A 27,646-nucleotide genomic window follows, 5' to 3' on the forward strand; every position below is an offset into this window, starting at 1 on the left:
TCCACACAATTTCCTCACTACCCACAAAGAAATTCAACAGTGTGAGTGAGAGCAACAAGGGGTAAAACCAATTACCTTGGAACTACAATGGTGTATCAGTTGTTTGAATGCTTTCCACACTGCGTTCATGGCTGTCTATTGTATGATTTCCTTTGTAGTCTTCCTCCACCTGTTGCTGTGGTTTTACATTTTACTCAAAGCTATTCTTTTGCTCCTTTTAATGTCTTCCTACACTTTGGCAATTTCCATATTTTTACACTGGCTGTAAACTCCTAGGGCATTCAGTAGAGGCCCATGTGTATTGCATTTATTATTATTATTCTTAGCTAAAGAAAATGACTGCGAGCGCATATTAAGTTTGGCGTTACGCATTCTCACGCACGTACATCTGGCCATCTAGCTGTGTGTGTGTGTGTGTGTGTTTTCTCACCAGAGAGGGTTTAATCCCAATACTTTCAGCTGCTTGGAAGGCTAAGGTCAGATTGCGGCCCTATGGAAAAACAAACACGAGTATTAAAGGTCATTTACCACACAGAAAGACCGACCGAGCGACAAACACCCAAATCAACAACAATAAACACGGACATGGCTGTCAATACACACCACATGTGACACGTACACATCACACACCTAAAATAAACATCTGTGCATCTTATCCACGTTACCATCGCATGGCGTAGTCATCTAATTACGGCTCTAATGTGGGTTTGAGTAATAATTTCGTTACATAATAGACTAGGATTGGCCTATGTACTATTTAAGCAGCTCACCTACATCAATAATTATGAGCTACTCCAATCTAAATGTAATATATACTAACATAATTATGTTAGTACATCCTGTTTTTCTTGGCATGGATGAAATGAGTCTCTCTGAGAAACACCTTCCACACCTCCCTTCGTCGGCAAACACACAAGGTCCATTGTTAATCATTAGAAGCCTTTATGTAATCCATAAAGCTGAATGAGTTGGTATCTCTCTCTAATTAATTAACGTCGCCGCTAAGTAAGCAGCTAGTTTCTGTTATAGTAACCTTGAAAACAGAAACATCTTACAAAAAGAAATTACTATCAGTGCTGCAGTCATAATTTCTCAAACCTTCATAAACACCATTTTTACACGCGGAGCTCTCAGTGATATATGTCCATGAAAAAAAAAACCACACACACACACACACTAGTGCGACAAGACAACTCTTTGTTTACTGTGTATTGTGTTCCTTCATCTGTCCATATGCCATCTGTTAATATATATTCTTTCAACAGCCTGCTGGTCATTCATTATAAGAGACAAAGCAGGAGAGCTGGAGCTTTGAGGTCTTACATGCCATGTTTGATGACTAACAGCATCAGGTATCAGGAGCGAGATTAAACAAAAGACCTGGCCTAAAATGGGTGAGTAGTTATAATGTCAAGAGCTGGCGTGGCCAAAAATGAACTCCTGGAATACAGATGTGTGCAATTATAATGAATCGCAGGCTTATAGTAACGCATTTATCAGTTATATAGTAAAAGGTCATTCACAGAGCTCTTCGGGACTTTGGCCTTTCCGGTTTCTCTCGGTAACATGACAACATGACGGTTGTTTTGTATTATCTCTTGAAGATAGAGAAAAAAAAGAGAGGCTGTTTAGGGAATGCCTGCTTATAGCTGATATAATACGTGAAAAACAACTTGTTTCGTGGACGTTCCAGAACATTAAACGTTGCTAGAAATGGATACAAAAAAGTACAATGTATCATTCATGTACACATAAGTATTTGGACAGCGACACAATCTTTGTCATTTTTGCCTCTGTACACCACCACAATGGATTTGAAATGAAACGATCAAGATGTGATTGAAGTGTAGACTTTCAGCTGTAATTCAAGGGGTTTAAGAAAAATATTGCACTACTACAACCATGACTTCCTGTAGACTCAGAGCTGTTATCTTGGCAAAGGGAGGTAGCACAAAGCAGTGAGGAAAAGGGTGCCAATAATTGTTGCACACCTATATTTAACAAAGATTTTTGTTTTTTTTTTGATAAACCTGTGTTGTGTTTGCAATTGTTGGATACCATGAGAGTGTTGGATACCATGAGAGCCGAGAATTTTTGTGATTTTTTTTTTTAACAAAAGATCAAAAGGTTAAACAATTAAGACAATCATTCACAGCCTTCTTCGCTCATATTTACCAAGGGTGCCAATATTAGTGGAGGGCACTGTATTTGTCATGTGTGTGTGTGTGTGTGTGTGTGTGTGTTACCTTGTCCTGGCTGATGAGCTCTTGATAAGGGATATGTGCAGGTAGATATGTGTGTAGCAGTGCACAGAAGGCCAGACCGTCACTCCAACTGCTGCTGAAGTTAGTCACGTCCACGTTCTAAGGAACGGGAAAAAATGGAGGGGAAAAAAACGATTCACCAAGGTGTGAAACCATGACAGATTTCCGGTATTCCTGCATTCACAAATCCCCCTGTAACTACAGTGCAACACAACACCATGTGTACTGCCTCAGAGTAAGTACCAGAGTAGCACCTGAAATGTCTTCTTGTAATCGTATGAAGGAGATATTTACAATTAGTGATACGGGGAGGCTCAGATGATGGGTTTGTTTATAAGAGAGTACATAGAAAGAACTTTTCTAGCATTATTAGCTAAATACCATGGAATACTTCATAATAATTTACTACCAAAATTGACCTTTGTGCAAGTCTCTCCACACAACCTGGCCTGATAACTCGTCCTCGTTATAGTTTACAATGCCCTGAGAAGGAAAATTGCCCTGTTTGTAAACAATCATTTCATTATTAAAGAAAACATTTTTATGCAACACTTATATCGCCAATGTGAATATGTAACTGCCCCACTAATCATAATAACTGGTTGTGCCACCTACTATTACTGCAACCAGACACTTCAGATAACTGGAGAACAGTCTTTCACATCGCTGTGGAAGAATTTTGGCCCACGCTTCTTTGTGGAATTTCTTTCATTCAGTATCACTGGGAGGCTTTCAAGCATGAACTGCCCATTTAATATCCTGCAACAGCATCTCAACGGGGTTCAAGTCAGGACTATGATTAAGCCATTCCAAAACCGTATGTTTGTTTCTTTTGCTCCATTCCGAGGTGGATTTTATCTTGCGAGTTGGATCGTTGTCTTGCTGCGTAACAGAGTTGTGCTTCAGCTGTAGATCATGGACTGATGTCCAGACATTCTCCTTCAGGATTTTCTAGTAGAGAGCTAAATTCATGCTTCCGTCAATTAAGGCAAGTCTCCCAGGCCCTGAAGCGGCAAAGCATCTCCACACCATCACACTACAACCACCATGTTGTGCTGTGTGGAAGACCTATGTCTTCTAAAATGTTCAACGTTCAATTAATCAGTCCACAGGACATGGGGGGGCATCCCAGTATCATTTTGGTAAACAGGAGTTCCTTTTTGATTTCCCAGATTAGTCATCAATGCTCTTTTGAGGAATTTTGCTAGGCTGGCCTCTTCAGCAAACCACTGTTCCAAGTTTTCTCCATTTGGAGATAATGGCTCTCACTGTGGTTCGCTGGAGTCCCAGTGTCATACTTCACATTGTTGGAAACGTTCCATTTAAGTGATATGTAGATTCAACAGGGCTAGGTGTGTCTAGTCCAGTGGACACCTACCTTCTTCTTTGAGATCGATCGTCCTGCAGGTTTCACCTCCAAACAAAATCTAACACACCTGTTTTAGTTGATCCAGAACTTCTCAATGATTCGATGGTCAGGTGGGCACCCTTATTGTTGGAGCTAAAGTCTTCAGGGAGGTAGATCTCCAGGAACAGGGTTGGTGACCAACGCTCTAATCATGGGGTGTCCAATCTTATCCACAGGTGTGGATGCAGGTTTTCATTCCAAGCCAGCAGGAGCCACACCTGATTCCACATGTTTAATCAGCTGATCTTGTGTTTTCAATAGACTCAGGTGTGGCTTCTGTTTGGTTGGAATGAAAACCTGCACCCACACCGGCCCTTTCTGGATAAGATTGGACACCCCTGGTCTAGTCTAACTGAGCCCAATTATCGATTAAAGTAGACATGCATCTAAACCTCTAAAACTAAAAACAGTAACCTCGCTGTTGCCATAATACCATTTCACTCCACCATGCTACATTCATACACCAACACTTCGTTCTGAAAAAATGTGAGCATGTCCGTATAATCAGACTTCAGATTGGAAAGAATTAATTCATTAAGTGTCGCTCATGAGGAAAAACCATCTCAGAGCTGGTCTGGCTCTACATCCCACTCTCATCTAAAGAAATGATATAATAATACTTCATTTGTTTCATTAGAATTCCACCTTAACTAAACACTGAATTAGGTTACCAAATACAGAAATAGGTTTGGATATCCAGATATTTAATAATCACACCTATCTCTAGGCAAATTTGCAGATTACGGTTTGGGTGATTTGATTAACCCTGGTGAATGGTGCAGCTCTCATCATCATGAATTTCACTGAGGTCCTTAAGAGCTCTTTTACCTGGAGAGCTTTTATAAACGTTAATAGTGGACAGAAGGAGAAGGGGAACATGTGGCGCAGCACGTTCTCTCTTTCACACACATACACAGAAAAGGGCTGGAAGGGGGAAGATGGAGCAGGATAGAAGCGGGGGCGTTGTGCAGGAGCTATCTTATATGATGTCATACATTTAAAATGAGCGTGTCTGTATGAGGAAAGAGAGGAAAGAGGGCCAGCACAACAGAGGGAAAAACAGCGAGATGGATTGCACGTGCTGGACGTCACACTCCTAACTCATTGTCCTTTGCTAGACTTCCTGTCCCTTTTTGTATCTCCCTGTGCAGTTGTTGCTCTGGTATGTGTGTGTGTTTGTACATGGCTGAGTTTGGGAACAGGGCAAGAGGCCAGTTGAGGCTCTCCTGGGTTTAGTGGGTCACACACACTTCTTAAAAATCACTTGAAACACCCTGTGATAGTGGGCTCTGAAGGATCTTTGTTCTCAAAGGCACTATCAGCGATGAGTTGATGAACAAGGACGCGTTGATGAGACACCCCTCCCACCCGGAGGCTCATGGCCGCGGTTGGCTCTGGCATCGTCGGGGATTCTAACTCATGATCTCTCGAGACGTTCGGATGAACACTTATCTTTTTCACCACTCACGTTTTTACCAAAATAAAACAAACCTTTGTGACATTGTCTCCTATGGGGGACACAGTGGCTTAGTAGTTAGCATGGTTGCCTCGCACTTATGGGGTCGGGGGTTCGAATCCTGCCTTCGCCCTGAGTGCGCGGAGTTTTCACGTTCTACCTGTGCTTCGGGGGTTTCCTCCAGGTACTCCAGTTGGCACCCCGTCCAAGGTGTCCCCCACCTCATGCCCCGAGTTCTCTGGGCTAGGCTCCAGGCTCGGTATGGAAAACAGATGGATGGACATTATCTCCATGTCTCATTTGCACGCATACACCTCCTAGTAGGAGCATCCACAGACATGAGAAGCGAAACAAATTTTGTTTGTCTTGACAATTTAAAAGTTATTTCTTGTATCTCAACAGTACGTCCAATACTATGCAGCGAACACACCACAAAAGGTTAATAGGGTGATTTATAGAATAGGAACGTAACAAGGTTCCAGGGATGTTAAAGTGAAGGGGGAGCTCACACCAGAAAGCCTATTTTTATTCTATCCTCTCCCATAGATAATGAAGACCTGCACAGGCCTGTCTTGGAGGCCGACATTCTTTGCATGCCTGCACCATCTGTCTTTCTACCCATCCTGTGGTCCCACAATCATCAACGAAAGCGCACACACACACACACACCAAAGGGGGTTAAACGTGTGCCGGGGATGAAGTGTGTGTATGCGTGTGGTACCGAAATGAGGTGGGGAAGCACGGAACTACATCCTGGTCTGTGTGACCCGCTGCTTATGGCTGCTTGATGAAACCGACATGTAGGGAGGGGAGAGAGAGCGGACAGGGTCTGCAGTGTTAAAACAACAGCGGATTCGATCACAATGCTGAGACTCTGTTCTGCTCTGGGGCTCTGAAAAGCAAACACTGAATCCAGGGACAGGAAGTCGCTCTTGGCCCGCTTGTGTGGGACTGAGACAGATAAAGCATGAATATGGTGATTTATGGTGATTTTGCTGATGTAAGGATTTGGCATTGAGATAGCAGGCTCTGTTAAAAAAAAAAAAAAGAAAAGAAAAGTGAACCTTTTGTTAAAATGCGTCCTTCACGGCAACCTGTGAACAAATTAAAACAGTAATAAAACCTGCATAATCTACTGTAGTAAATAGCATGATGTCTGTCCAAGCCCACTATAGCTACATTTTACCTTGAAATATAATCATTGAATTAGTCATTGATTTACTTTCAATTACAGACATCCTTTTCCATGAGTTTTCTACTACAGGTTATGAAACATTCTGTAGCATGAAGGTGCTTCTTTGTTGACGTGGACTTCGTGTGTGTGTGTGTGTAAGAGTGTTTGCAGTCAGCCCTTCAGAGGCTTCAGCCCAAAGTGATCTGAATTTTGCAAACAGCTACTGGAGCATAAATAGCCTGGAAATTTCATTAACAGATGATACAAAGCCACACACTAGCAATTACACTGCCAAGGCCTCGTCTGTATTGAGGAAATGACAATGGGAAGCACTAATGGCACTACCATACACTTTACTGTCAGCCTCACTCTAATGTTATAATTTGGATAAAAGTGGGTGGGTATAATTGGGATGACTGGAACCCTTGTAGCTCTTAAAGCAGGGTTGAGGGGTTTTTTGTTTTTTTTTAGCAAATACACAAAAGGTGGTCAACTAGCATCCATGCTAATCGGGATGAGGAAAATCAAGGACATTTTTAGTGATTTTAATTAAAACTGATTTTTAAATGTAATCATTACCTTTCAATCTATAAATTGGGTCACTCCGTTTCACACTATCGGTGAAAAAAAAAAAAAGAATGAGGGAACTGAATTGCTTCCTCCCGTGATAGGAATTCCAGAAAATGGTCCAAATATTCCATAGGCTGGAATGTCTTCAGGTTACAGGGTTGAGTGATTGGAAATATACTTGATCCCTAATTGTATTATCCTATAGGTTTTTTTTTGTTTGTTTTTGTGATGTTCAGTGGTGGTGCTTGATGAGTGTTTACTGGATGCTTGATGGTGCTTGAAGAGTGTCAACCCCCTCCCCCCCCCCCCGCTTTTTTTTCCTCCTTTATGATTCCTATGACAGTGAAGAGGAAATCAATGCGTTTTGGTGCTTATACTTGACAAGCCCTTAAGACAAACAGAACTAAATTGCTAAAATGCAGCACGTGTTTAAATAATGCATAATCAAGTAAATAAAATGCACTGGCTGTATTATGCGAGTACAGGTTGATAATGAAAAGTCAACAGTGCTTCTGGTCTCTTTGATTAACTTCGTTTGTTTGATGAGGTGATAGAAAACAAACCTTTATTGCTTTTATGGCAATCACAACATTTCCTGTCTGTTGAATGAAAAAACACACACACACACACACACACACACACACACACACACAATACTTGACATGTCCCAGGACGACCCTGTTATTTAACTGGGAAAGAAATCACATTTCATGGCCATGTCATACAGTCAATGGCTGTAAGCGAATAAATCGATGAAACACTTCTTATTGCCTACTCCTGAGTACATACACATCCGATATTTATCTCTCTGGTGATTTCTGAGCTAAATGATGTCTTGTACCCTCTTGTACACATGTCCCCTTCTCTGCAAAGACACACTAAATATATAAATGATGTACACAAATGCTGCTTATTCTGGTCATTTGAGTGCAAAGCAGATTTAACCTGCAGTGAAGCAGCTTAGGGGTGTAGTGCAGTGACATGATATGTATTCAGAGTCAAACCCAAAGGGGGTGTGGCCTAAAGCAGAAACAGGAACCCCATCACTATGCTGGCGGAAAGACGGGAAAACCAGCAGATAAAGATGCTCCATTTCCCAAAATATAAACAAAACCTGGTAGTAGCCTAATTTAAAGCACATCCACCCTGACCAGGAAAACGGTTAGAGTTAATACTACATGTACAGTATGCGATTTGAGACATGAGTTAGTTCGTTTTTTCAGTTGGGGACACAGTGTGACATAATGCTACACTGCTGCCACTGTTTATGTTGGTATTGCACCACGCGGACACGTCACGCTACTTTCTGAGGATGTGTCCAAGCCAAACGACCACGGGACACACTCGGAGGCCATCTTGCATACGTGTAGCTCCCACAGGTCATTCTTCGTCCTGCAAGCTTCATGTCCAACCTCTCTTTCACTCAATATGCTATCAATGGTGCGCCTGTTATTCATATCTGCTTAGTAAATTGTACATTCTGAATAACGTACTAGTATTAGAACATGTGCGACTCAACATACAGTCCCCTCCAAAAGTACTGGAACAGCACAGCCGATTCTATGGTTTTTGCTATACATTGAAAACATTTGGGTTTGAGATCGTAAGATGAATATGAGACGATAGATCAGCATTTCAGCTCTCATTTCCTCATATTTACATCTCTATGAGTTAAACAACTTAAAACATGGCACCTTTGGTGGCAGACCACCCAATTTTTAGGTGAGCAAAAATATAGGAACAGACAACACCTAATATTTGGTTGCATATCCCTTGCTTGTAATAAATGCATCAAGCCAGTGAGCCACTGACATCACCAAACTGTTGCATTCTTCTTTTGTGTCGCTTTCATCTTTTACCACATCTTCTTTCAGCTTTGCTGTTGTGTGTTTTGAGGGGGTTTCTTCCTTCAGTCTCCTCTTCAGGAGATGAAATGCTGCTCAACTGGGTTTAGACCTGGCGATTGACTTGACCAGTCTAAAACCTTCCACTTTTCCCCCCGGATAAAGTCCTTTGTTGTGGTTGGTGCTTTTTGCACCACTGTCTCGCTGCATGATGACGTTCCTCCCAATCAGATTGGATGCATTTCTCTGTAAATTGGAAGACAGTCTGTTTCTGAATTCATTCTGCTGCCACCGTCATGAGTTACATCATCAATAAAGATTGGTGAGCTTGTTCCAGAAGCAGCCATGCAAGCCCAAGCCATGACACTACCTCCACCATGCTTGACTGATGAGCTTGTATGTTTTGGATCATGAGCGGATCCTTTCTTTCTTTACACTTTGGCCTTTCCATCGCTTTGGTAGAGGTTAATCTTGGTTCCAGAACTTTTGTGGCTCATCTCTGTATTTCTTTGCAAATTCAAATCTGATTTTCCCATTCTTACTGCTGATGAGTGGTTTGCAGCTTTTGGGGTGGTCTCTATATTTGTGCACTTGAAACCTTCTTCGAAAGGTGGACTGTGATACCTTCACTCCTGCCCTGTGAAGGTTGTTGGCGATGTCACTACCACTTGTTTTGGGCATTTTCCTTCATAGCTCTCACAATGTGCTGTTGTTTTCCATGCATGGCCTGTTCTATGTCTGGTTGTTAGTACCCCAGTGGTTTCTTTCTTGTTCAGTACATTCCAAATTGTTGTATTGGCTATGCCCAATTGTTTGTGCAATGGCTCTAATAGAGTCCCCCTCTTTTCTCAGCTTCAAAATGGCTTGCTTTTCACCCATAGACAGCTCTCTGGTCTTCATGATGGTTTATCCTTTTTAACAACAAATGCAGTCTTCACTGGTGAAACCCAGGGCTCAAACCAAGAGCAGACATTCAGAGGTATTAGTTCTAATATTATTAGAATAGTCAATTTAACAGGACACACCTGGGTAACGAGAAGCACCTATAAGTCACATGTTCCAATATTATTGATCACTTGAAAAAATGGGTGGGTTCAAACAAAAAGTGCCAGGTTCTAAGTTGTTTAACACGTCTAAATGTAAATATAAGGAAATGAAAGCTGAAATTCTGATCTGTTGTCTCGTATTCATTTTTTTGACCACAAACCCAAATGTCTTCAATGTATAACGAAAACAATAGAATTGCCCTTGCTGTTCCAATACTTTCAGAGGGGACTGTGACTTAAGGGTGTATACCATACTTTCCAGTCAAACATTACAGTTGCCATCTGACATTGTCCTCACTACTATAACAATAGTCTATTACCCACACACCCACACACTTCTAATCGACTGACAGCTGCAATATTTGTACTGATACACAAGTAGCCAAAATATTAGACACACCCTGCTTGATTTCACTGTGTCTTTAAATACATTTGCATTGTGAAACAGAAAGCTGCCAGCACGCCTTCTTACTACTGCAAGACGAGATGAAGAAAGAAGTGCAACAGGATGAGTCTGAGGTGAAGCGACTCAGAGCTGTGAATCATAAGAGATGCCAGACGAGGAGAGAGCACGAGAGACAGTACAGTGACACAAATAATGCGAGTTGGCACCCAGTGTCTGTGCGAGCGAAAGAGCTACAGCAGCAGTTTAACAGCTATTACAGCAGACGGCGTGAACTCAGGGCTGAGAATGGATTGATTTATGAGTGGGTCACTATGAGGTGCAGAGGATATTCTCAGCAAAGTGTTCAGTGATAAAATAAGTGCTAAAGAAACCACTGTTTGGGCCACGTTACATCGCTGCTAAAAGAGGAAATAGTAAATACCAGTTTCCCAACACATTTGGGAGTGATACAGGGAAATACAAGTTGTAGAAATAGTGGTGTGTATAAACTGAAGATATGTTTCTCTCGCTCCTGAACGCATTCACACGTCGTCAGTCAATCAGGTCAATCCTCAAGCACGAGAACTGGGTTAACATTACAGATTTTCACACTAGTTGACTGAGCTAGACTAGCTAGGTAGATCTTTTGAGGTTTTACAGTCTGAAAACTCCGTATTAAACTTATCACTTCAAGGTTCAGTAACGATTGCCTGCCTGCTGCGTTCAATATATCCAAGTGCTAGAAGCTACTGTAACCCCAACTGCATTTGGCTAAGCTAGCTAGCCAGCAAACATTACCTTTCTGTAGATACTTTCTTTGTATGTGATCGAGGTGGTGTTCACTTCAGTTTAGCTAACATAATTGTTCTAAAAGGCATTCCTCGGCTGTAGAACAGTTTCAGATTAACCGTGTCAATTGTAGACGTGCTGTAAATAGGTCATTAGTAAAGTAATTACTCAGGGAGTTTTTCCCATCAGACGATTTATTTACTCTTACTTCGGTAATGTTCTTGGTCGCTAGTTTTAATTTTACCCAAGCCTGTGTGCTTTGTACTCTTTGCACCAGAAGTAGCACTTGTAGATAGTTGCAGTGCATTTTGGTCCTGAAAGGAACAGATGTGCCATGCTACATGTTTGTTGGTTAATATGTTTATAATGTTTAAACAGTTCCGTAAAAATATTGCTAATAAAATTGTAATATTGGAGAAGTTCTAGTGCTAGAAAACAACACTGAGGTTATAAACATCAGCAGATGGACAAGGGTGAATTTCCGAGCTTGGAAGTGGACGTCATGTGATGCGGTGATTTTGTGCTGTGAGGTAAACATCTGTGCTAGCAGTGTCCCAGAACAGACCTCTTGTACAGATCTCCAGATCTCAGTCTAGGGGCTTGTGTGTGTGTGTGTGTGTGTGTGTGTGTGTGCGCGCTTTAATAGGAACTGTTTTTGAGGAATCAGTTACCTTGGTATCTCTCTCTCTCATATTTCCCTTGTGGCATTATGACTCACATGTAGTTTTGTCTAAGCCTCGCTCCCCCACTGTTTTCTCCAAAGGCTTGCTGCTCTACAGAGGTTGCTGCTCTTTAGCGTCGCATTTTGAAACGTTTAGATCCAAAGCCTCCTCCTGGCAGCGCTGTTTATATTTGCGCCACAGAGTGAGCGAGACGCGAACAGCTGAATCCTCTGTTTGTACGAGCGGCCTCGGTCCCCTGTTTTCTTTTCTCATTGTCTTCGTCCTGAACAAACAGCGGGCCCGGGTCCTTCGCTTTTTGTTCTTCAGCTCCGCACAAGAGCAAAGAAATGAAAGCGACCCAAATAAACTGGATCAAAGCGAGTATAAACATACAGTGGGAACATGATTTAGGAGATTTCTATTTTTATCCCACAGTAGATACAGACATGATTGAACTTTGGACAAGAAAAAAAAAAACAACATTCTTTCACAGTTCTTTAAATTCCCCTTGATTTTGTTTGGCTTCAGCGACTGGAACTGCGACGTGAAATAATTCATACTTTGAATTATAGCTACAACCTACACAACCCTTACACATGTGCATGTGTGTATCCTCATTAAATCTGCATTGTTCACTCTAACCCATTATAGCATCTCGTTAATAAAAACCCTTCCTGATCAATGTCTTTGGGGGGAAACGGACATTTAAAACGTGAGCTACGTGCTTGCAGAAGTACTGATGTGCTGCTAATGCACTAAATTAAGGGCTGGTAGTGTTAGTGTGTGTGTGTGTGTGTGTGTGTGTGTGTGTGTGTGTGTGTGTGTGTGTGTCCATTCCTGGAGGGATAAGCTTTAATGTAGATTGTAGCCTTGGTCAAGCCTGCCTCACTTCGTTATTCATCTTATCAATTTCCCTGTGATTGGGCAGCTGATTTGCTCCTCTAGGCGCAATGCATCTGCCATGATCTCTCTTCCTCTTTCTCTCTCTCTCACACACACACACACACACACACAAATCATACATCATATGTATGATCATCATATGTATGATCATCATATGTATGTATGATGTATGTAGTCATACATGACCAATCTACAACCAACAGGTTAGCAGTGATCCTGACGTGATGTTTGGCATCAAACTACAAACGACAAAAGAAAACACAGTTCATTAAAATAACACACGAGTCTTTTGACAGGAAGTGAACACGACCACACAGAAGCAGTTTAAATCTTGATGATTCAGTGTTTTGCTCAGGGATCGTGACAGCTTAAAAAACACTCCTGCAGGCAGACAGACGGACATCTAATACGGTGTTCCACTGCAGCTTCGTGCTGATTTTTACAGAGCAAAATGGCTCGTTATCCTTATGGCAGGGACGTCTCTTCCTTTGAACTATTCTTTGATTTGATGAGCTGACTAAAAACAATGGCGTGAGTTGTTTGCTCTCTCTCTCTCTCTCTCTCTTTTTTTTTTTCCCAGAGCAACATCTCCAAGCAAGTCAGATGACTACAATAAAGCTTCATGAGACCTCTTCTGTGCCAAGTGCAACATTAGTAGAGTTGTCTGTGTTGCTAACTGCCATCTTTTACATAATCGAACCTAATAAGTAGCTTTAATATCAACGTTATGCCGAGAGGAAGACGGGGAACGCTTGTCGACGAGCTCATTCCGAAGGACGAGAGGTCACGTCTGCTGAGTCATACAGACGTGGTTTACATTCGTGGGTTTAAATGTCGAATGATTTATTATACGGTTCGTACAAAGTCGACCGTTAATTCAAGCGGGTGCACAGGATATGAAACTAACGGATGAAAAGACAGCGATGCCTAATTTCAGACGCGGGCACGCCGAGTCGGTTTATGTTTTGCGTTCTGTTCATGCAAAAATAATCCTTCCTGTCATGGAAAGTCTACACTCTTACTAAAGAGGGGTTTCTTTTGAAAAGCGATGTAAGGAATAAAGCACGATGGCGTGTGCTGGAACAGGAAAATAATCAACGAGCGAGTGGTCTGATGTGTTTGTTAATGATTAATGTGGGGTGATTTATTAAGGAGTTTGTGTTATTACTTATGTTATAGCAGCTATAAACAGTCATTCCCTCACCAGCTACTTTTTTGTAAGTTAATAAGACAAAACAAACAAACAAACAAAAAAAACAACAACGCAGCTTGCCATGTTACCGAGAAACCGTAAGACATTTTTCTTTTAATCTCATTATTATTAGAGTTAGATTATGTGGCATGTCCAGTCTACAATTTCCCATGTAAGCTGTTACGAGAGAAACAATAACGTATTAGAGCGAGTGCATGAATACAAACAGCGCTCTGGTATAAGCGTTCTCAACTTCCTAAAGGCGTTCTGCTTGGAAACTTCTCTCGGAGAACCCCGACTGGTTCTAGATTGAACCGTTTTACTCTGGAAAGAAATTTGCTAACTTTTTATTTGCCTTGGATGCGTCTGTGAAAAATAGGACATGAGTATTTCAATAATATCCTGCTTATATTAACAAATGCTTTCAAGTGAAATATTTGTGCTAAAGCAATGGTTTTTTAAGTCTGTACTATTCATGTTATTCTAATTTGCTCAAAGTCTATTCATTACAATCCGTTATCAAAAATTCAGCGGCTTTCAGCCTCGAGTCTATCTAAAAATCCATATTGGTTATTAAAACACCAAATATTTCTTCTGTTTGCTGATCGATCCTGCTGACGCAGATCATCCCAGGGAATGCTGGGTACTCGAAATGATTCACTCACTTTCAGTAAATACTTTAGACTGGTCAGGGTCGTGCGTCGGTGCCGAAGCCTCGGGAACACTGGGTGTGAGGCGGGAATACACTCTGGATGGGATGCCATTCCAACACGGGGCAATGTGCCCACACACACACACACACACACACACACACACACGTGTTCACAACTAGGGGTAATGTTTTTATCTGGCTGTTTATCTTACTCAGTCCACCTACTTTTATTAAATACTTCATTTTGATATAGTTATGTGCACATCTCTCTGTCTGACTCCTCCCCACCCTGACAGCAGGAGGAAAGGGACGTGATTTGAATAAGACTGTTTTGTCTATGCGCACACACGCTTGTTTAGAAACTGTTGATCGTCGAAGTGCAGAGCGGCGCTGTGCTGTCAATCTCTGCATGTTAGATGGCAATTAGCAGCTGTTCCAGTCCCTGGACTGCTATTAGGCACCAGTGTGAGAGGGAATATTCTTACAGCTAATGACCCTTATGACAGAGTCCTGGACGAATGCTCTGACCTTTTCCTTCAGGTTCAGGGTGAAGTGAGCAAGTGTGGAAGGAGAAGCTGGCCCGAGGCCATGACCGTTCTCCAGATTCCTGATCTCTGCTTTATTATCTCTGTGGCTTTTGACATTAATTTGAGACTTATGCTCGAATTAGGCATGTGAAGCGATATAGCTGTAAATGGACTTGAGCACGTGACAGACTGTAACAGATGGTCTTTATTAAAGTTAAAGGTTAATGTAATCTGGTGCGTACTTGTTTTTGGTTTTTTTTTGCATTTGCTTTTTTCTCCCCAGGTTGTAGTGAGGCTGTGTGAAACCCCCACCAGCTACCACAAAAAACAAAAAAAACAAAACAGACAAGTGCTACAGACAAGTGCAACGGAAAATAAAACCCAGATGTAGGGGGAAAAAAAACCATAACAATGACAACAGCGTTTTTTCACACTTGCAAAAAAAAAAGAAAAAAGAATGAAGTGTTTTTCAAATTCAGACGGATGTCTCGCACCTACACACCCACTAACACATATTTCCTCCATCTACCTTGTGCTTTACTGTAGTATTTCACACTGTTCTTAGTGTAAGCAGCACTGGATTTCATGATACCGGCTTTGAGGAGCTGAGAAAGAACTTGACTCTTACACGAGCGCACGGAAAAAATGCACAAGCAAATAATAACCGTAATTATGGCTGACGGTGGAAAAAAAACAACAAAACCCAACTATTACCTTAATCTGCTTACTGCATTCCAGCACCAACAGGACTCACAATTACCCCTTTATAGGTAGGACTAGGTAAAAGGATACAGTAAGAGGACAGGAAATAAAAGAAATTTCCATACTACTGTAAGTACCATGCTTCTGAATCGAACAGGAAAAGCTCACAAAGCATTAATAAAGGCATGATGAAGCGTATACCAGTCAGCAGATGTTAGGCAAGTGATCTGGTAAATCCACTAAATACGGTGACTGGACATTATGAAAGAATAGAATCTCCAGAGCGAGTAAACGATGACTAGACATTTCTCTGGGCAGTCTGCCTTTGTATCTGGATGCCTCGTCTTTTCTTCTTTTTCTCACAAAGAATAGCAGTTATTTTTAGCCATCAAACTAAACGTCTGTTTACTGTATCCTCTAATATAACCATGATGGAAAAGGCAGAGTAGGACGGATGAAACCATAATACGAATGTAATCGTAAGCGCTTTTAGCTCATATTTATGGCATTTGGCAGATGCCCTTAATGTAAGGCATGACTTACATTTATACATCTGAGCAGGTGAGGGTTAAGGGTCTTGCTCAAGGGCCCAGCAGTGGACACTTATTAGCGCTGGGATTTGACCTCCAACCTTCCGATCACCAGTCCAATGTCTTAACCACTGATCTACCGATGCTACCTCGCACGTGAAGAGGTTAGAGGCTCGGCTCTAATCTCCTTTGGCCTTATAGAGGCTATTAGCACACGAGGAGTCATGGGAACAAATCCGAACGCATCGGGAAGTGCAGAAACACAGCACAGCTGCCAAATCTTCACGAATGTACACGGCTCTGCTTTGAAACGCATGGACGCTGCTAATGATTTCACACACTTTCCAGAATTTTGTTAATGGCTTTGTTCTGAAGCACAGGGCAGATCTGATGATCCTCATCAAGATCTAATTTCACACAGATTAGTTTTGACTTGCACTTAGGGCAAAGTGATCGTAAATAAATTATTTGGTAGCACTAAAAGCATAAATGTGACTGTGAGCAGTTCCTGTGTGAAAATAACTGAAGGAACAAAATAACTGAAGGAGAGAGACAGTGAGAGAGAGAGAGAGAGGGTGATGTGAGGGAAGGAGGTTATAGCCTGTGCTCCTTACCGGATAGCCTTCTGTTTTCTTCTGGCACCACTTCAGTAGAGCATTCCTCTTAGATCCCCCATACTCCCGCGCTAGAGCGGCCAGAGGGTCTGTTCTTTCCACACTGACACCAGGGACACACACACACACACACACACACACACACACACACACACACTTGTCATTCACACTGCATCTGTGTATGTTTGCTTAAAGGAAGCTTATCTGAATTTATGAAAATTAATTTACGAACATATGACCCTCTCTGTGTGTGTGTATGGATAGTTTATGTGTTTATCATATATTTTATATATATATATATATATATATATATATATATATATATATATATATATATATATATATATATGATAGAGTAGAGCTAGAGCCTGTGTGTTCAGGTGTGCAGTACGTGCGGTCTCTGTGCCAACTGCTCCCTCCCTTTCATTGACGTGAGCGTAAAAACGTGAGTTTTAGTGCGTGACTGGAGGAAAGCTAATAAACACGTGTGATCCTGTGGGACGTGTGGAAGACACCAGGGTCGTTGCTCTTAGAAGTCTTGACACCACAGTCCCTAACAGTTACAGACTGAGTTCACGAATAAGCTAACGGACGTCATGAATCATCAAAAAAGTTTCTCGGCTTGTACTCCCGAAGACGAATCCGTTATTGACCGCTTGGGAAATTGGGCGGAATTGAAATACGCTGTATGTGAACGCTTTGCTTCACACCAGATATTTCATTCGATATATTTCATTCCGTATTCAATCACAAACGCAGTGTTATCATTTCTACTCTGGTTAAACTCTGCAGGTTATTTACTTGGCTTTAAAAGAATGTTCCTCTTCCAGCCTAATTTCTCTTTACTGAAGGGTACTGTACATGCGATTAGTTACATTTGAACATTTTCAAATGTTAAGTAGGGAATGACTCGGCTATAGTCCTTATCCTTTTTCTTACATTAGAAAGTTTCTAACATGACAGCGTCTTATGTTTGTCCCCTTGACAAAAAAAAAAAAAAAAGTCAGCATATCATCAGCCATCCATTGGGTACGAGCTATGGCGGGTTCTCTTCCTGTGGAACATTATAGGTTTATTCGACTCTTTATTTTTGTGTGATTGTGTGTTCATGCTGGCAGGAAATCTATGTTTAGCGAAAGTCAATAACAATTTGTTTTTCTTTATCTGGTTGAGGTGAATGCTAGCCTACCGAGGCAACTATGAATAATAATAATGATAATAATAATAATAATAATAATAATAATGATAAATCTTGACTGGGACCAGGACATGCAGTCATATTACTCGTGTTCTGGAGTACTTGCACTGGCTCCCGGTCAGGTTCCGTGTCGATTTTAAAATGATGATGCTGATATACAAAGCATTACACAGCTTGTCTCCTCATTATTTATCTGCTTTATTAACCCCTTACACCCCAAATCACAGACTGGGCTCACAGTCTAATATGTTAACTGTTCCACAAAGACGCTTAAAATCTATGGGTGATGAGGCCGTTTCTGTCTCTGCTCCTTCCCTTTGGACCTCTCTTCCTCCTGAACTCAGGAACGCTCAGACCTTTGGCATTTTTAAAGCTCAACTCAAGACAAACTTTTTTACACTAGCAATTGATTGCTAATGTCTACTTTTATTATTATTATTATTATTATTATTATTATTATTATTATTATTGTTGTTGTTGTTATTTGTATTATTTTTATAATTGTTATGTTTTTCTGTGTAGTGCTTATTTTGTGTACAGCGCTTTGAGAAGCTGCTTTTAAAGGCGCTTTATAAAATAAAGTTGTTTATTATTATTATTATTATTATTATTATTATTAACAAATACATAGTGCATGAACATGTAATTTTCTTGTCATGGCTGTGAGTGTGAGTGCCACCGCACATATACAGTCTAAAGAGTTATTTTGCATGAAATCATTAATCTTACGGCTTTGCAGTGTATTGCTCCAGTGTTCAAATACAAGATAAAAATACATATCTTTTTTTCCTCCATTTTTTTTTTTTGACGACGTTCCCTCGTGTGGATCTGCGGCCTGCTTGGTGTAGCTCTGAACCGCCATTACACCGTTGCATATTTTAAAACATTTTATCATGGAATTCAGTGGAAGTACAGTGTTGAAACGAGTGTCTCTGGTAAACACAGGTGACTGGAATTCACAAAAACACCTTGATAGTGGGCTCTGAATGTGTGGATCCTGCTGTAATGTTACCGTTACAGATGATATTGTCATTGATCACTGGAAGAGAACGCTCCAAAACCATTCTAACCATGAACTGATCCTTTAGTGCCTCTAGTGGACAATAGGAGGAGACTCAAAAATGATCAAATGCACGTCAAAGTGCAATATGAAGCTAATTTAGCAGCTATGTGGTATGTAAAAGAGTTTACACGTGGCAGTTTTGGTGTGTTTTAAATGTAACATTGTGTGTGTGTAGATGCTTACTTGAGCTTACTGTTGGCCCGGCTGTAAGTGAACGGGGACGTTCTGCTGCTTAGCGCAGCTGGAGTCTTGATGACTGACTCGAGGGATGGACTCTTTCTCATCAGAGACGAAGGCTTCAACTCATCAACTGAAAACGAGACGGAGAAGCTGACAGGAGTTACAGATGCAGAACAACAACAACAACAACAACAACAACAACAACAAAAAAACCCAAGCAAGACAAAAATGGAGGTTGATTAATGATGTGTCAAACCTCCCATAGTTAGTCATATTTGTTCAAGTTACCCTCTGACTTACGCAGCCGGGATCTTTTCACAGTACTGTGGTACGTTCAGCTTAGCTAGATGGTACACTTTCAGCATTTCTATAAAAGCCCCATCAGAGACAACACGAGGAAGGCCAGCTGAGAATGAGTCATGTCTCACACTAGACTTCTCTGACATGAGACAACTGTGTTCACTGCTGTACTAAAAACCCCAAAGGTTTCATTCAAACCAAATTCTCATATATACAACTGAAACATTTTACACTGCCGAATTAAGCTGAGCATTACGTAAGGAATAATATAGGGAAATGATCAATGACGGGCTAGTGTGATGCGGAGATATACTGCTGAATTATTTTTCAATAACAGTACATCACAACTGTGTTCTATTCCTCTTATACTGCAGTAACTTCCCAACAGTTTACAATTGTTCATTTGTCAACGATTGCAACATCGTACTTTCTTTTTCGTTCATTTAGAGTTACCATTTAATGTTGTGGAGCGTTTGTGAAACAAGTTATCACTTACTTTATAGAAGGTATATACAACCCCAATTCCAAAAAAGTTGGGACGATGTGTAAAATGTAAATAAAAACAGGATGCAAGGAATCCTCGAAATTAAAGAGGTTTTTAAAGATGTTTAAAGAGGTTTTTAGTAAAGGTTTTTAGCTTTTTTATCAGCGCTCGGTTCAAAAGCCTGCGTCTCTGATTGTACGGAGGTGCATTAGTGCCTATGGATTGGGCAGCTTGTACATCTGGAAAGGCACCATCAATGCTGAAAGGTATATACAGGTTTTAGAGCAACATCTGTTTCCATCCAGATTCCTTCCCATCTTTATTTCTGAGAGACTCTGCCTCTGTAAGATACTCTTTTTATACCCAATCATGTTACTGACCTGTTGCTTATTAACCTAACTAGTTACAAAATGTTCCTCCAGCTGTTTCTTTTTTAGCAACATTTACTTTTCCAGCCTTTTGATGCTTTTTGAAAATTTTCAAAATCACCTTATTTTTTCCCCCCTTAAAATGGTATATTTACTCAGTTTAAACATTTTATACGTTTTCTATGTTCTATTGTGAACATAGAAAGGAGCACACTCTCCTTTCTTGAGGACTCTCCTGTGGTGGAAAACTGTTATAAATGGATGACACTTGAGAGTCCTCTCATTAGTAAACTTCTCCTTACAGAAAAAAATCACCACATCAATCAGATAAACATTATTCCTGCTTAAATAACAAGTTTGAATCTGTTTATTATTGGAAGTAGATTATGTGGAACATTCATCAGTGAAGTCCCTGTTGGGGCTGTTACCATAGAAACAATGTTGTTGCCCTTCCTGACACAACCCTCCCATTTTATTCGGGCTTGGGACCGGCACTGAGAGTAGGGGACCAACCCAGTGGCTGGCCAATCAGATGTTGCCTTTTTTATACACCAACAGTGCTGTGGTATGAAAACTTTATCAGTACCTGAGTGAGAGGAATCCACAAGGTTGATTCTTCTTTCCAGGGTTTTTGACAGAGGCTTGATACATGAAGGCCTCTGTTATCAAGCAAATGAGTTTTTGATCAGTAATTTGTATTAAAAAACAACAATGACAACAACAAAGAACCCACACACGTATGTATTGTGGGGTTTATAGCACCTGTATGGGTGAGACAGCAGCTGCAGGAGCAGTGCGGACTGGAATTCCACTCAGGGGGCTTCTGGGAGACGTAGGCATCTGCACTGTACTGGCAGGTCCATCTAAAAGGAGTAAAAAATTAGTTTGATGAAATGTCCAGCGAGACTGAAATCCAGGTTCGTGTAGGGATACTCCTATAATACCAATAATTCTAAAGTCCTGTGGAGCCTCTGTCCTGAACAGCAGCACTGATTCACGACCGGATAAACGCGGCCAGACAGCCACTTGGACCATGTTTCATGAGCCCATTGTAAAAGTGCCAGGAGTACATGCCTTTAAGATGAATTGTTACAGCCATCAATAACGAGACTCTTTGTCTTACTGTAACAAGAGCATTATATAAACTCTCTAATCTTACGCGCTTATCTTTTCAAACTTAACCACAACAGTTCTCATTTCCCCTCATGTTGAAAAACAAATGAGCTGGAGTCAGTAATCAGTCGTCTCTGAGTGATGGACAGAGTTCGAGATGATACAGATGTTTTGAGAAGGAACCCGAGCAGCTCCAGCCTGCTGATCAGGACAGTGTTAATAACATAGATGATGTCCAAATATTCGCAAATTAGACAGATGAAAAAGATTAGATTAGACGAGTAAAAGGGAAGAGAAACTGAGAAAATGCGAGTCCTCACTCTTGACAGCTGTGTCAAAGGACTTGATGAGGGATTTGACAGTTGCCCCTGGCTCTGAAGGCGTGCTGCTTTCACTCTCACTACCAGGCGCATTCTGGGTCATAGCGATTCCACACCACTGAGGACCGCCGTCCGAGTCCGAGAGACTCCCTTCCTCCGTCCGTGACCTGCCAATCACACAAATACAGATGCGATGCAAAGTAGAAGATTTTGGATGGTGGAAGGAATGTTGCTGCTTAAATTCAACTACTGAACTACGACAAGATTTATCCGACATTCGAGTATTATTCCCAAGCGGCTACGCTCGGGCTTGATCAGTTAGCATGAGTTCTAACATTTCGCGCTTATATAGTAATGACAAACATCTTCACACTTCACAAACACCAACTTTCTTAACTGGCCCCAAGCCATTACAATCACATATGGCTTCCTGTAAATGGATGTGCTGAAACATGGGAACGTGAAAGCCAAATCCCAGAGGAAGTGCTCCCAAAAAAACAACAAAAACAACAACACACAGACATGTATAGAACCATAACAAAATGGTTTATTAACGCCAAATTTATTAACAGTCAAGATAAAAAGGTGAACCATCATACATCAATAACCTTAAATGATCCAAGTAAACAGTATTTTTGTCATTAGTGAACAAGTCACAGTAACACTGGTTTAAAATGCAAATAAATTAAAACTTTGCACAATCAGGAATTTTTAAATGCTTTCTCTGAATGGTTGTACAATCATAGTTGTGGTTCGGTCATATCCTGAAAGTCTCATAGCAGTAAGTGCCATAATGTTCGAAAATTCGAGAGAGAATATTATATGCTTTCGAGCATGCAGTACATGGCTTATTGAAACCTGAGGTATTCGAAATGGCAGTGAAGTATTCCACTGAGGATCTGTGAATGACTTCAGTGTTTCCAAGTTGATGAGAAGACATCATACTGTCATACTATCTTAAAAACAATTAGGAGTCTTTTCTTTTTTTTTTTTTTACTGAAAGGAAAAACAAACCTCACTGTGAAATATCCTTTTAAATGAAATCTCATTGCGCCATCTAGTGGTGGCTTGCAAAGAAACATAAAATACTTTACATCTTAGATCTTAGACCTGAAACTGTACTGTCAGACAAAAAAAACAATCAAATGTATAAGGCGCATGGTTGCTGATGTAAACACTCAGAGAAAGCACAACGGTACAGTGTGTGAAACCACAAGGCAAATCAAGCTGGACTGTAACAGTTACACCGACTCAGTCTTAAAAATCATGGTATATTGCATTAGAATTAAAGCAAACCATCAGGTTATTGTAACTGAGAAATACATCACACACAGAGAAACTGGCAGTTTAGTTGCAATGCAATTCCTTCCAAGGCCATATATTATATTATCTGTTTAAAAAAAAAAAAAGCACGAGTATAACAGATACATTATAACTTTGTTCAATACTTGATTTATTCATATTTTAGCTCAGGCCAAAGCCAAATGATCAAACATCAGAAGGATACGAATTCATTCATTTGGTACGTACAGTTTAAAAAGTCTTTAAAAATCCAGCTTTGCTTTCTGCAAATAAATACTTCGTTGAGTGTTTTATGCAAATAAAAGTAATGCATTTTGTATAACTGAAGTATTTTTGTGGTTAAAGATTCATGCTAATGTTTATTTACACAGCAATACTGATACACACACAGTCACACATTATATATACAGTATATATAAATACTGTCATTTGGTCATCTGAGTATAATACTGTGTTCTTTATCATCCCTCCACTGCCGTCTTGGTGCTCTCGAACGCCGATCCAGCAGTGATTCTGAAACACAAAGGAGAAAACGATGTCCAAAATGAACTGGGATCTGACGTCTTATTAAAAAAAACAAAAACAAAAAAAACCACTGTAAGTTAACACCTTATGCCATTATTATGAAAGGCCGCATCACCAGATCGTCAGCTGCTCATTCCATTATCATGCATGTCTGAAATGCACATAAGCACTGTGTTTAACCTAAACGAATTCTGAAAACTACACAGGCAGAGTTCCGTATTTAAGGTCAAGCTTTCTAGAAAATGTTCGTAAAGAGTGCAGTAACTGCCACAAACTGCTGGTGGCGCCAAATACCAATCGGTGAAGAGAGGAAATAAGAAGCACACCAAACAAAACAAAACAAAGCAAAGCAAAGCAAAGCAAAGAGAAAATAAAAATCAAAGGCACATTCAAATAAAGGACAGAAAGAACAATCATTCAGACATTAGGGCCAGAGGCAGGACAGTAATAATAATAATAAGTAGATCAGCACACAAGCTCTTAAATAAATACAGTCATTAATTCTTCCACTCTGGTAGATCCATCCATTCACTACTCATTTAGTACGAGAGCTTGGCTGTCACTAGCAGTCCACTCACCTGGGTGTTATATAAAGGTGGCCATGTCTGAGGAAAATCCTTTAGAGAGCGACCTCAGGGAGCGTCTGAGGAAGAGGGGATAGCGAGGTACATCGGCTAGTCCGTTTGGGTGCAGTGCGGAGGGTGAAATACAGGTATGTGCAGATCTTTAATGATCTGGCAACCCAGAGACTTACAAAAACGTATCGTCGCTGCAGGTTTTTGAGCATTGATTTAGCAGATATGATCTGTTGTTTCTGCTTAACTACAGTACAAGCCTAAAAGCCAGGATGTGTTTATCGAATACTGATCTGCCATACTTATCTGGTAAACAAACCTGAAAAAAAAGGGTCACATGTGTAATGTAATCAACTCTTGGATCAGTATTCCATAAAACGTACTCGACTGCACCCGTTCGTTATGAGACCTACAGGAAATGCAACAGGAAATCAGAGTGGAGTGGCTTGTTAAGGTGAAATAAACTGTGAATGAAATGAAAACGCTACTGTTCGGCAGACTCATGCAGGAGACACAGAGAAAACATCCAACAGGATAGGAGAGGACACACAGCGGGGAGTAGGACACACACTACAGGACCACTCGTATAATACTGTGACTTGTATACCCAGGCTGAAACTCAGCCTAGTCTCGTTCATTACCTAGTTTAATCCAGGCCCTGAAGCTGCCTGCGCATACGTTTATACTAATGTCAGCAATCTCTGGACTCCAAGAGCGCAGATTAGACGTGTACATGTGACAAGCAGTGTTAATGGGTTGCATATTTCTATGGATTATTCAACACGCTACTGGATATATGCTTTATACCTTCTTGTGAAAATTGCAGGATTGAATGCATAAAACTCAAATACTGTTAAAAGCAAAAAAAAAAAAAAAAGCCACATTCAAATAATGAAGATTCTCTGTCCTAACTTACGTGTAGTCTGACCCGATACCAAGCTTCCTAGTTTTCGAGACTTTCTGGACGTGTGAGGCTGGTTATTAGTGTACAAAAGGCTCTGAGTAAATGTAAAAATTAGCTACAAAGAAATAATACTATGGGTAGACACCTTCAAACGAACAGTATGACAGACAATAGTATGATATCTTGTGTATCTTGTGATTTCTTTTGCATGTAAAGCGACGCTAAAAACGAACTCTTTAAATCTTAAAATTCTAAATCCATTTTTTAAACGAGTTTGAACTAAGTGACCGGGGATTTTTTTATAGAGCGGTTTTCATATCGCGCCTCCATAAAACAGCTGAGAGAGACGACAGCGCAGGGTTTTGCTGCAGGTACTCATTAAAAAAAGAAATTCATTCAGAAAAGAGCAGATGATATAAAAGCGGCGGAGGGTTTTTATGGTCGGGTCGTTTCCTGTGAGTTTAATTGAAGTCAATGGACACAGTAAGCTTTAAAATCCCATAACTGAATTTGACCTAAGGATGAGGATGATCTAGGCACTAAAATGTTATAATGGATGATTTGAGAACTTCTATATAATGAACAACTGGTTGGTATTAATTAATTCATTAATAAATAATAATAATAATAATAATAATCATGTAAAATGGACTTGACCAGAAGACAGACCATACGTCTGAACCCAAACATATTCAGAGCTCCTGTTTCAGAAGACACACACAGTAAATAAGGCAGTGCTATTGTCTGAGTTGAGAAGAGCAGCTATTTGGGAGTTTTACTGTACCTGGCCCCCTGTATGTGCTCGAGTTCTGTAGCCAGCCTGGCACTGCGCTCCTGTTCCTCCTGCAAGCGTCGCCGCAGCGTCCGCACCTCCTGCTGAGCCTCCACCTTAATGTCATTCGCCACGACCACAGCCGTCTGCAGGTCAGCCTGGAAACGCCGCCATTCCTGTGTCTCGTCCTAAAACACACACACACACACACACACACACACACACACACACACACACACAGCAACACAATAAGACCTGCTGGATCACACGGACACTCTGGAAAGTAGAATTGGCTGCACATGCTTATGTGATTTATGCGTCAGTTTGACTGATGAGGAATGACACTGCAGTTTTACATGCAATTTAATTATTTATCAAAAGTGACACCTGACAAAGCTGGCACTGAATACCGTAGATTGACGACTTCTTTTTCAAAATTCCAAGCAATATGAGGCGACGAGTCTGAACGTCTGGGCAGGGTTGAATTAGAGCGTTCACTTGACTAGCGGGCTAGCTAATGGATTTATCGTTCGTCCACCCCTGTGAGTGCAGTCCTACATCAGCAACAGTTCATTGTAGATTTAAATCTTTATCATTCCAGGTCGAGTACATTTCTTCGTTAGATGTACAACCCCGATTCCAATAACAAAGTTGGGACGCTGTGTGGAATGTGAATAAAAACAATAGAATGTAAATAAAAAAATTATTTGCAAATCTCACAAACCCGTATGTTATTCACAATAGAACACAGAAAACATTTCAACTGTTTCAACTGAGGAAATGTACCATTTTAAGTGGATAATGAGGTCATTTTGAATTCGATGGCCACAACACGTCTCAAAAAAGTTGGGACAGGGAAACAAAAGGCTGGAAAAGTAAGTGTTACTAAAAAGAAACAGCTAGAGGTTAATTGGGAACAGGTCAGTAAGATGATTGGGTATAAAAAGAGAATCTTAGAGAGGCGGAGTCTCTCAGAAGTAAAGCTGGGCAGAGGTTCACCAATCTGTGAAAAACTGCATCTACAATTTGAGGAACATTTCAGAATAATGTTCCTCAATGTAAAATCGCAAAGACTATGAATATCTCATCATCTACAGTACATAATATCATCAGAAGATTCAGAGAATCTGTAGAAATCAATACTGCATGCCTGTGATCTTCAGGCCCTCAGACGGCACTGCATTAAAAACAGGCATGAGTCTGTAATGGAAATCACTGCAAGGGCTCAGAAACACCTCCAGAACTCACTGTCTGTGAACACAGTTCGTCGTGCCATCCTCAAATGCTGGTTAAAGCTCTATCATGCAAAGAAGCCATATGTGAACATGATCCAGAAACGCCGCCGTCTTCTCTAGGCCAAAGCTCATTTAAAACGGACCGAGGCAAAGTGGAAAACTGTTCTGTGGTCAGACGAATGGAAATTTGAAATTCTTTTTGGAAACCATGGACACTGTGTCCTCTAAACTAAAGAGGACTAAAGAGGAGAGGGACCATCCGGCTTTTTATCAGCGTTCAGTTCAAAAGTCTTCAACTCTGATGGTATGAGGGTGCATTAGTGCCTATGGATTGGGCAGCTTTTTATACCCAATCATGACCTAACCCTGACCTGTTGCCTTTTACCTAATTAGTTACAAAATGTTCCTCCAGCTGTTTCTTTTTAGTACCACTTACTTTTCCAGCCTTTTGTTGCCCCTGTCCCAACTTTTTTGAGACGTGTTGCGACCATCGAATTCAAAATGACCTCATTTTCCACTTAAAATGGTAGATTTACTCAGTTTAAACATTTGATGTTTTCTATGTTCTACTGTGAATAACATGGGTTTT

General features: G+C 40.7%; 1 protein-coding gene across 7 annotated transcripts in view; it reads right to left on the reverse strand.

The window, feature by feature from the left end:
- Positions 1-27,646, reverse strand: part of specc1 (sperm antigen with calponin homology and coiled-coil domains 1) — a 93,620-nt gene that overhangs the window by 5,864 nt on the left and 60,110 nt on the right. For all 7 annotated transcript variants that reach the window (XM_053618276.1, XM_053618277.1, XM_053618274.1 and 4 more), the window contains 8 exons: positions 25,835-26,010; positions 21,745-21,911; positions 21,074-21,174; positions 20,898-20,970; positions 19,163-19,289; positions 16,719-16,821; positions 2,247-2,363; positions 431-490 (listed from right to left, as the gene is read on the reverse strand). In XM_053618276.1, the coding sequence (XP_053474251.1) occupies positions 431-490; positions 2,247-2,363; positions 16,719-16,821; positions 19,163-19,289; positions 20,898-20,970; positions 21,074-21,174; positions 21,745-21,911; positions 25,835-26,010 (924 nt within the window). The remainder of the gene's footprint in view (positions 1-430; positions 491-2,246; positions 2,364-16,718; positions 16,822-19,162; positions 19,290-20,897; positions 20,971-21,073; positions 21,175-21,744; positions 21,912-25,834; positions 26,011-27,646) is intronic.

The sequence above is a fragment of the Ictalurus furcatus genome, chromosome 28 (genome assembly GCF_023375685.1).
Source record: "Ictalurus furcatus strain D&B chromosome 28, Billie_1.0, whole genome shotgun sequence".
NCBI lineage: Eukaryota > Metazoa > Chordata > Actinopteri > Siluriformes > Ictaluridae > Ictalurus > Ictalurus furcatus.